General features: G+C 30.0%; 1 protein-coding gene across 1 annotated transcript; it reads right to left on the bottom strand.

The window, feature by feature from the left end:
* Positions 1–1,564: 1,564 nt before the first annotated feature.
* Positions 1,565–5,685, bottom strand: LOC109420799 (ribonucleoside-diphosphate reductase large subunit). Its single transcript, XM_029869125.2, has 5 exons — positions 5,459–5,685; positions 5,289–5,377; positions 4,984–5,161; positions 2,475–4,093; positions 1,565–2,329 (listed from the first exon to the last, which is right to left on the bottom strand). Exons 1-5 carry the CDS (start codon positions 5,496–5,498, stop codon positions 1,742–1,744), a joined length of 2,514 nt encoding a protein of 837 aa, XP_029724985.1. The 5' UTR covers positions 5,499–5,685; the 3' UTR covers positions 1,565–1,741.
* Positions 5,686–12,343: the final 6,658 nt, after the last annotated feature.

The following is a 12,343-nucleotide window of genomic DNA, read 5'->3' as shown; positions in this document are numbered from 1 at the left end:
GTTCACCTATGATGATCTTACACACCAAACGCTTTCAGCAATATTTTGCTGAATTTTGCCGAGCTGAAGGGTCCAGCAAAATTTTTTGCTGAACTTTCAGCAAAGTTTGCTGAATTTTAGCAAAACGTTACTGGTGATCAGCAGAGTTTACTGAACAAATCAGCAAAATTTTGCTGAAATTCAGCAATTTTTTTCCTTCAGCTCGGCAAAATTCAGCAAAATTTTGCTGAAACCCTCAATCGATTTTTGGTGTGTAACGTTGTGGTTTGGACAGTACGACACTCACATTGGAGCTGCGCGTAGAATGCGCCCTTGTTATCATAAGTGCTTCCGGGCTTAGGGCTGTGTACGTTAATTATGATGAAGTTGAAGAATCTGCCCTTGATCCTCAACCTGCACATTCTTTCGTCGATCGGCCATCAACCTATCACGCGGCTCTGCATATCACTCTTCACGATGAAAGCTGTTTCCAGTTTGCGTGATATTTGGAAATTTGTATGGAGCGTACTTTGATCAATCACTTCTTAATACCCCCTGAAATTCTACGTGGTTTATAAAGAGCCTCTGACAAAGGCCATCACAGTTGTGTGCTTATCTGATATTATGTATGTGTAGTAGTCAGGGATGGTAGTAATGAGGTTGTAAAATAATAGTGACTTTAGTCACCAAAATTATCTAAAAAGTGACCAAATAGTGACTGAATAGTGACTTCAAAATTATTGTAAAATTTAATTTATATGCTGAACATTCGATAAATTAATCAATTCCCGAGAAAATCAATGCATAATTTTGAGCTGCTAAGTTCTAGAGTTACAGTACAGTATTTGAGCAAATTTCGCGAACGAAAGTTTGGCAGATTTCTTGTTGAACCTCATCATCGCATATAGGATGACATTTTTATTTAAAAAAAAAAAGAACCAAGAAAAACTCAGAGATGAATAAAAGATTTGTGAAGAAATGTTGATTTTAACAAACTTCTGGATTCATTCGGTGGCGGGTAGAGTCAAAGAAATTATAAGCGGCGCAGCCGAAATTTTTTTAAAAACAAGGATTCTAAGAAAAATAGGTGCAATAGTTTTGGCATTGCTGTTTCACCAAATTTCTTATATGATCTTCTGAATGTTGATTTACGAAAATAGTGACTTTAGTGACCATTTTACTGAAAAAAGTTACTTTAGTGACTTTTTCATGCAAAGAGTGACTTTTTAGTGACCGACTCGAAAATAGTGACCAAATCACTAAAAAGTGACTCGCTACCAGGCCTGAGTAGTGCAGCCTTAGTTTTACTAGGTATAGTGCTGTTTTTTCTGATTTCAACCAGATTGAGAAAGTGCGTCCCAAGCGTCTGTTCAACGAAGAGGTGCGGCTCAAACCGTGTCTGTTTTGGCACGGCTGAGTATGAGATGCATCGCGTCAATCATACCGAAGAAGGCAGTCCCTTCTGCTCGGCTTTCTTTCAGTACTGATAAAGAAAATCCTTTTAATTATGTGAAAGATACATGTTATATTATTTAAATCCCAAAATTTAAACTAAAAAAATGTTTTACGATTGTTTTGGTACATATTTTATAGTCTTTTTGTAAAACTTAAGTATGATTTATGAATTCTACACTATGTAATGAAATAAGTACATTCCCATTAACGTGTAACAATAGCCAAATGAACTGTTTGAAAAAGACACATTAGGATTATTGCCTTAGCTAGTTAGAATCTATACATAAACCGAGCATGTCGTATGCACTTACGATCCACACATCATGCAGTCCTCTTTGTTTTCCAGCGAGCACACCATCTCGGCCATCCTTCGGTTACGCTCGGCATGAGAACCATTCTGCTGACCATTGTCCGTTGGCTTAACGGGGGACTGGCTGTTGTTGGCTTTGCTCGGCGTACTTGTATCGCCGTTCATTTTCGATGGAGAACCACTGACTGAGCCACTGTTGTTTATCCTGTTCGACTGATTCAACCGAGTTTTGTCCACAGTAAATTGAATGGCGTTAACCGCCGGCTTGGTACGCAAGTAATACATTCCGGTTTTCAGTCCCATCTTCCAGCCGTAGAAGTGGATCGACGTCAACTTACCGTAGTTGGGCTCGGCCACGTGGATGTTGAAGGATTGGGATTGATCGATGAAGGCGCCGCGATCCGCTGCCATTTTTATACAGCTTTTGACCGAAATTTCCCACACCGTCTTGTACAGATCACGGATATGCTGCGGGATTTCTTCTATGTTCTGAATCGATCCATTGTTGGCAATAATACGATTCTTCATGTCGTCATCCCAGAGGTCGAGCTCCGTCAGATCTTTGAGCAGATGATGGTTGACAATCTGGAATAAAAGTAAAGATTTGTAAGAATTTTTGTATAGGTACTTTGAAATATTTCCCAATTTACCCATTTCCCAATTAATTTACAAATCATCATGGACCACTCATACCAAACGAAACCCTGTCTATAACTAGATTACTCTTTACCTGGAATTCACCGGACAGTACTCGTCGGTTGTAAACGTTGGAAGTGTACGGTTCAAAGGACTCGTTGTTGCCGAGAATTTGTGCGGTCGAAGCCGTCGGCATAGGCGCCAAAAGCAGCGAATTGCGAACTCCGTGTTTGGCGATCTTATCTTTTAAAGCGGCCCAGTCCCACAGATCTGTGGGTTCCTTATTCCACATGTCATACTGTAGAATCCCTTTGCTGACCGGGCAACCCGCATAAGTTTCGTATGTGCCTTCTTTTTCCGCCAGTTCGCAACTGGCCTCAAGGGCACCATAGTAGATTGTCTCGAAGATCTGTTGGTTCAACTTCTGGGCTTCTTGGCTGTCGTAGGGGTACCGCATTAGAATGAACGCATCGGCCATTCCCTGGACGCCGATTCCGATCGGGCGGTGGCGCAAGTTGGACCGTTTGGCCTCCGGCACCGGATAGAAATTGATGTCGATGATTTTGTTGAGATTCTTGGTGGCAGTTTTGGATACTTCTTTCAGTTTCTGGAAGTCGTATGTCTTGTCGGGTTTTACGAACATATTCAAGGCGATGGATGCCAGATTACAAACGGCAATTTCATCTTTGGAGGAGTATTCCACGATCTCGGTGCACAGGTTCGAACACTTGATGGTGCCGATGTTCTGCTGGTTGCTCTTTCTGTTGCAAGCGTCCTTGTAGAGCATGTATGGTACTCCGGTTTCAACTTGGGACTCAATAATCGCGAACCACAGATCTTGCGCTTTCACCTTGCGGATGAACCGACCTTCCGCTTCGTAGGATGTGTACAGTTTTTCAAACTCGTCGCCCCACGTATCAGATAATCCAGGACATTCGTGCGGGCACATCAAGCACCAGTCTTCGTTGGCTTCCACTCGTTTCATGAACAGATCCGGAATCCACAGCGCGTAGAACATGTCCCTAGCTCGGACATCTTCCGCGCCTGTGTTCTTTTTCAAATCCAGGAACTCGAACACATCTCCATGCCACGGCTCCAGATAGATGGCAAATGCACCAGGCCTCTTGTTGCCTCCCTGATCCACGTACTTAGCCGTATTATTGTACACCCTCAACATCGGAATCAATCCGTTGGAGATGCCGTTGGTTCCGGCAATGTAGGTTCCCTTGGCTCGGATGCAGTGAACATTCAAACCAATACCGCCGGCGGATTTGGAAATCAACGCACACTGTTTCAACGTATCGTAGATGCCCTCAATGCTATCGTCGCTCATGGTCAACAGGAAGCAGGACGATAACTGAGGCCTACACGTTGCGGCAGCAAACATGGTAGGCGAAGCGTGGGTGAAGTATCTCTCCGACAGCAAGTTATATGTCTCAATGGCCGCGTCGATGTCTTCCCCGTGAATACCGATGGCCACGCGCATCAACATGTGCTGGGGACGTTCCACGATCTTACCCTTGATCTTAAGCAGATAGGACCGCTCCAACGTTTTGAAGCCGAAGTAGTTGTAGCCAAAGTCCCGATCGTAAATGATGGCCGAATTCAGTCGATCGGCGTTGTCCATGATAACCTTGTAGTGGAACTCCGAGATCATGGGTGTGCGCTTCTTCAGGTGTTCGTTCTCCATCATGTACAGATCATGCATCACATCTGTGAAAAAGAGAATAAGGATATGATATGTCATCTTCTCTCTCTCTTCTTGGCGTAACGTCCTCACTGGGACAAAGCCTGCTTCTCAGCTTAGTGTTCTATGAGCACTTCCACAGTTATTAACTGAGAGCTTCCTCTGCCAATGACCATTTTGCATGTGTATATCGTGTGGCAGGCACGAAGATACTCTATGCCCAAGGAAGTCAAGGAAATTTCCTTTACGAAAAGATCCTGGACCGACCGGGAATCGAACCCGTCACCCTCAGCATGGTCATGCTGAATACCCGTGCGTTTACCGCCTCGGCTATATGGGCCCTCATCTTATGTCATCTTATCGTAGTCAAAGTTTACCGCTAGTCAGATTAGGAAAGGAAAGAAATAAAATTGGCATTGTCGCAGAACAGCAATTGAGTTCAGATTCAAAGAAGACATGAATAAAGTTTATTAATGTTTCAAACAAATTTAGCTCTGAAGCTTCCCTCTTATCCATTAAGTGTCATAAGTCAGAAGCATATTTACTTCGTTCTGCATGTAAAGCAACGTTAAGATCCTCTCATAGTAAAAACCAATTTCTTACTTCATAAATGAAAAAAAAATCAATACCGTTTTCCAAACATAGATAAGTTCAGCTATGCATGTTAGCCGATAACCCGTATCAAATTGATCGACAAAACAGTTATCAAATTTCGAATAACACGCAACGGTTGATATAACATGAACATTCTTGAAATGCTATTCTCAACGTCCTCAGCTGCCACCAGCACATGGCCCTTGTACACAAGATTGTACGCAATTTTTTATATCATTTCTATACATGTACCGCGACCGCCCGCATTTTTGAAGTTCGGACAAAATAACCCAGTCATGTAACATAAATCAACTCAACTTACCGGAAAAGTGCTTCTTGGTTTCCTTGTGTAAATTGGACACAGCCAAACGTGCAGCCAGAATAGCGTAATCCGCATGTTCCGTTGTCATGGTGGCAGCCGTTTCCGCAGCCAGATTGTCCAGTTCCTGAGTCGTCACACCCGAGTAGAGTCCATTGATTACTTTCAAGGTGATTGCGACCTATCGAAAATAACATATTAAAACAGTTACCTACACGTTACACCAGAAGCAACATCAAGAGAACGAAACCACCGAATACAATCACCCCTCATACAAAAGAAGCTACACGGCTAAGGGAAATGCTTACCGGATCGACGAAATCCATGTTCAAGCCATAGCACAGTTTCTGGATACGCGAAGTAATTTTGTCCAGGTGGACTTCTTCCTTGCGACCATCTGAGAACAAAGAACACAGACATAATCAGATCGTTGCCCAAAAGCAAGTCCCAGAACTCCCAGAAATTTGGATCCACCTACCTCGCTTGAAGACGTACATCTTGTTCGACTTGAGAACCATTTCTACGGTGTAGCAAAAGATCTCCTGGGCGAACCGACACCGGAAGGCACTTGTCTACACAGAGGACACTTGGATTTTGGTAGCAGGATCAATAATCCGGAGATAAATCGGCAGGAATTTTCACGAGCAAATCGGCACAGGTCTGAACTCTTGAACTTACACGACAGGAATGAGAAAAGCGATGCAAGTTTTCCCGCAATTTTTGTCTTTTGGCGTTGCCGATGACAGGCGGAACGAGGCGAAACGGAACGATGTGCGCGCGGTTCGTTTAGAGCTCTGAACCAGCAAATCGCATAAAAAAAAAAAGTTAACCGTCTTCGTTGGTTTGATCATCAGGCTTGATCGCATCTAGGTATATAGATTTGTTATTGTCTATCCGGTTGGAATCAAGACCGACATTCAATCAAAAATTGCCATTTTCTTGGTCCACAAGTGTCGCAACTGTTTCGCATCTAGTGCGCTGTGTTGCTGACAACAACGGGAAGGATGCGCACTACATTTGACATGATTAAAAAACGTCGCGAGTTGGGTCGCGTCGCGACTTGATTGTGCGAAGTCCGGTTTGGTGGCGGCCCGACAATATATCTAGAGCTCGATTTGAATAGGTCGTATGTGCTTTCGTCGATATAAAAATCGATCAGTTTATTTTAGTTACTGTAGCAATATTAATTATTTTTCGGGGACTTTTAATGACAGAAAGGAAAGCCTGTTTTGTAAGGAATCGGCTGTATGTACAAGATTTGTTTAATGTCAACAGTTTTCGCTACAATAAGCGAATCTAACTGATCGAATTTTATATCGACGAAAGCACATACGACCTATTCAAATCGAGCTCCAGATATATTGTTTATTATTATTATTATTATTATTATTATTATTATTATTATTATTATTATTATTATTATTATTATTATTATTATTATTATTATTATTATTATTATTATTATTATTATTATTATTATTATTATTATTATTATTATTATTATTATTATTATTATTATTATTATTATTATTATTATTATTATTATTATTATTATTATTATTATTATTATTATTATTATTATTATTATTATTATTATTATTATTATTATTATTATTATTATTATTATTATTATTATTATTATTATTATTATTATTATTATTATTATTATTATTATTATTATTATTATTATTATTATTATTATTATTATTATTATTATTATTATTATTATTATTATTATTATTATTATTATTATTATTATTATTATTATTATTATTATTATTATTATTATTATTATTATTATTATTATTATTATTATTATTATTATTATTATTATTATTATTATTATTATTATTATTATTATTATTATTATTATTATTATTATTATTATTATTATTATTATTATTATTATTATTATTATTATTATTATTATTATTATTATTATTATTATTATTATTATTATTATTATTATTATTATTATTATTATTATTATTATTATTATTATTATTATTATTATTATTATTATTATTATTATTATTATTATTATTATTATTATTATTATTATTATTATTATTATTATTATTATTATTATTATTATTATTATTATTATTATTATTATTATTATTATTATTATTATTATTATTATTATTATTATTATTATTATTATTATTATTATTATTATTATTATTATTATTATTATTATTATTATTATTATTATTATTATTATTATTATTATTATTATTATTATTATTATTATTATTATTATTATTATTATTATTATTATTATTATTATTATTATTATTATTATTATTATTATTATTATTATTATTATTATTATTATTATTATTATTATTATTATTATTATTATTATTATTATTATTATTATTATTATTATTATTATTATTATTATTATTATTATTATTATTATTATTATTATTATTATTATTATTATTATTATTATTATTATTATTATTATTATTATTATTATTATTATTATTATTATTATTATTATTATTATTATTATTATTATTATTATTATTATTATTATTATTATTATTATTATTATTATTATTATTATTATTATTATTATTATTATTATTATTATTATTATTATTATTATTATTATTATTATTATTATTATTATTATTATTATTATTATTATTATTATTATTATTATTATTATTATAGAGTTTTGGCACTTCTCAGCAAAAATTGCTGGAAACTTTCACCTACCCCGGGCATTCGGAATGCCAAAGGGGATTAGGCTCTGTGGATCTCATTAGCCGGTTTTTTAGCTTATCCTAATGAGTCTGCTTTTGGATGTACTTTCAGTTGTGATGATTCAGGAACCGCCTAACTATACTACAGGTTCCAAGAATCACCGCTTTCAGGATGCTGTTCAGGTCCTTCTTCAATTCCAGCTCGTCTAGGGACCTCAGGAGAGATTTAGGGACAACTCCGGTTGCCGAGAGGACAACCGGAACTATACGGACGTCCTCCAGGTGCCACATCTGCTTCAACTCCTCCGCTAGGTCGTGGTACTTGGTTATCTTGCCGGAGAACGTTGATTGGACATTATGGTCTAACGGTACAGCGATGTCGATGAGAGTTACTCGCTTCATCCTTTTGTCGAAAACCACAATGTCAGGCCGGTTGGCACGAATGAGGACGTCCGTCATGATCTCGCGATCCCAGTACAGCTTTATGCAACTATTTTCCAGAACCGGGTCCGGCTGGTACTTGTAGTAGGGTACAAATCTGTCGACCAAGTTGTGCTTTAAAGCAAGCTGTTGGTGCACAATCTTGGCAACTTCGTTGTGACGATCGAGGTAAGCTGATCCAGCTAACACTGAACAGCCTGCAACGACATGCTCGATCGTTTCCCCTACTGAATTACACTTCCTACAACGGTCCTCCACGTCCTCGTGCAATATGTACCGCCGATAGTTCTTCGTCGCAATTACCCGGTCCTGGATGGCTACCATGAAACCTTCTGTTTCTGAGAACAGGTCACCCCGCACCAGCCACGCGTTTGACGCCGCCTTATCGATGTGCTCGAGTTCCAGTTGATGGGGGTGCGTCCCATGTAACTCCTTTTGCTTCCACGTTACGATCATCTCGTCGACGGTCTTGATGTCGCAGTTCAGCTGATAATCCTCCTGCGCCAGATGCAGGGCGCTGTAACCGTGGTCAGCTTCACATACAGTGCGGTACATTTCGTGACGGTTCTGGCTTTCTACGAAATATGCCCGCAGCTGCTGGATCTGGGAGACACATAGTGCCTGGATATCGGTGACGCCTCTTCCTCCTACTGCGCGTGGCAGGGTGACTCTCTCAATGGACGACTTTGGATGGCGCATGCGGTGCTTGGTGAACGCCACTCGTACTGCTCGTTCTAACGCCTCGAGGTCAGTCTTGGTCCACTTTACCACCCCAAAGCTGTAGGTCAACAGGGGCACAGCAAACGTGTTGATCGCCTTCACCTTGTTGCCGGCTGACAGAAAGCTCCTCAGAACACAGTTGACACGATGCAAGAACTTGTCCTGCAGTTCCTTCTTGATCGCTGTGTGGCGAATACCTCTAAGTTGCAGGAAGCCGAGGTACTTGTACACTTCGCCTTCAACCATATTCCGAATCTCCTCCTGTTCGTTGACGCGGAAACAGCTGGCGTCCACTACTTGACCCCGGCGAAGATGGACTGACCGACATTTGTCAATTCCAAACTCCATCCGGATGTCGTTGCTGAACACCGTCACAAGCTGCAACAGTTGATGCAGCCTCTGTACTGATTCCGCAAACAGCTTCAGGTCGTCCATATTATTATTATTATTATTATTATTATTATTATTATTATTATTATTATTATTATTATTATTATTATTATTATTATTATTATTATTATTATTATTATTATTATTATTATTATTATTATTATTATTATTATTATTATTATTATTATTATTATTATTATTATTATTATTATTATTATTATTATTATTATTATTATTATTATTATTATTATTATTATTATTATTATTATTATTATTATTATTATTATTATTATTATTATTATTATTATTATTATTATTATTATTATTATTATTATTATTATTATTATTATTATTATTATTATTATTATTATTATTATTATTATTATTATTATTATTATTATTATTATTATTATTATTATTATTATTATTATTATTATTATTATTATTATTATTATTATTATTATTATTATTATTATTATTATTATTATTATTATTATTATTATTATTATTATTATTATTATTATTATTATTATTATTATTATTATTATTATTATTATTATTATTATTATTATTATTATTATTATTATTATTATTATTATTATTATTATTATTATTATTATTATTATTATTATTATTATTATTATTATTATTATTATTATTATTATTATTATTATTATTATTATTATTATTATTATTATTATTATTATTATTATTATTATTATTATTATTATTATTATTATTATTATTATTATTATTATTATTATTATTATTATTATTATTATTATTATTATTATTATTATTATTATTATTATTATTATTATTATTATTATTATTATTATTATTATTATTATTATTATTATTATTATTATTATTATTATTATTATTATTATTATTATTATTATTATTATTATTATTATTATTATTATTATTATTATTATTATTATTATTATTATTATTATTATTATTATTATTATTATTATTATTATTATTATTATTATTATTATTATTATTATTATTATTATTATTATTATTATTATTATTATTATTATTATTATTATTATTATTATTATTATTATTATTATTATTATTATTATTATTATTATTATTATTATTATTATTATTATTATTATTATTATTATTATTATTATTATTATTATTATTATTATTATTATTATTATTATTATTATTATTATTATTATTATTATTATTATTATTATTATTATTATTATTATTATTATTATTATTATTATTATTATTATTATTATTATTATTATTATTATTATTATTATTATTATTATTATTATTATTATTATTATTATTATTATTATTATTATTATTATTATTATTATTATTATTATTATTATTATTATTATTATTATTATTATTATTATTATTATTATTATTATTATTATTATTATTATTATTATTATTATTATTATTATTATTATTATTATTATTATTATTATTATTATTATTATTATTATTATTATTATTATTATTATTATTATTATTATTATTATTATTATTATTATTATTATTATTATTATTATTATTATTATTATTATTATTATTATTATTATTATTATTATTATTATTATTATTATTATTATTATTATTATTATTATTATTATTATTATTATTATTATTATTATTATTATTATTATTATTATTATTATTATTATTATTATTATTATTATTATTATTATTATTATTATTATTATTATTATTATTATTATTATTATTATTATTATTATTATTATTATTATTATTATTATTATTATTATTATTATTATTATTATTATTATTATTATTATTATTATTATTATTATTATTATTATTATTATTATTATTATTATTATTATTATTATTATTATTATTATTATTATTATTATTATTATTATTATTATTATTATTATTATTATTATTATTATTATTATTATTATTATTATTATTATTATTATTATTATTATTATTATTATTATTATTATTATTATTATTATTATTATTATTATTATTATTATTATTATTATTATTATTATTATTATTATTATTATTATTATTATTATTATTATTATTATTATTATTATTATTATTATTATTATTATTATTATTATTATTATTATTATTATTATTATTATTATTATTATTATTATTATTATTATTATTATTATTATTATTATTATTATTATTATTATTATTATTATTATTATTATTATTATTATTATTATTATTATTATTATTATTATTATTATTATTATTATTATTATTATTATTATTATTATTATTATTATTATTATTATTATTATTATTATTATTATTATTATTATTATTATTATTATTATTATTATTATTATTATTATTATTATTATTATTATTATTATTATTATTATTATTATTATTATTATTATTATTATTATTATTATTATTATTATTATTATTATTATTATTATTATTATTATTATTATTATTATTATTATTATTATTATTATTATTATTATTATTATTATTATTATTATTATTATTATTATTATTATTATTATTATTATTATTATTATTATTATTATTATTATTATTATTATTATTATTATTATTATTATTATTATTATTATTATTATTATTATTATTATTATTATTATTATTATTATTATTATTATTATTATTATTATTATTATTATTATTATTATTATTATTATTATTATTATTATTATTATTATTATTATTATTATTATTATTATTATTATTATTATTGTGAGAATCTTTCTCTGTAATGATTATTCAACAACTATATTCATTATTTGTATACACTTTATTACCGATACATACTTCAATATTACATACAATGATTCACACTCCAGACAACAATAACAACACAGAGAACAGACATCCAAGTCCAGTTCCGAAACTGTGTAAGGAATTTAACGGCCATTTGAAATCGGCAACACATGTGGCAATAGCGTGGCGCTGCAATCGGTTGATTTCCCATACTAATTTTATTCACCACTTGAAATGTTTCAATTTACCACTGACTGTGGCAATATGGTGTTTGGTGGCGTTAGTGTTGTCATCGTGTATTGGTTTGCAACCTTACTCGAGTA

This window comes from Aedes albopictus, chromosome 2 (genome assembly GCF_035046485.1).
Source record: "Aedes albopictus strain Foshan chromosome 2, AalbF5, whole genome shotgun sequence".
In the NCBI taxonomy this organism is placed as follows: domain Eukaryota; kingdom Metazoa; phylum Arthropoda; class Insecta; order Diptera; family Culicidae; genus Aedes; species Aedes albopictus.
Note: the sequence above shows the minus strand (reverse complement) of the source record. Positions and strands in the feature narration are given on the sequence as shown.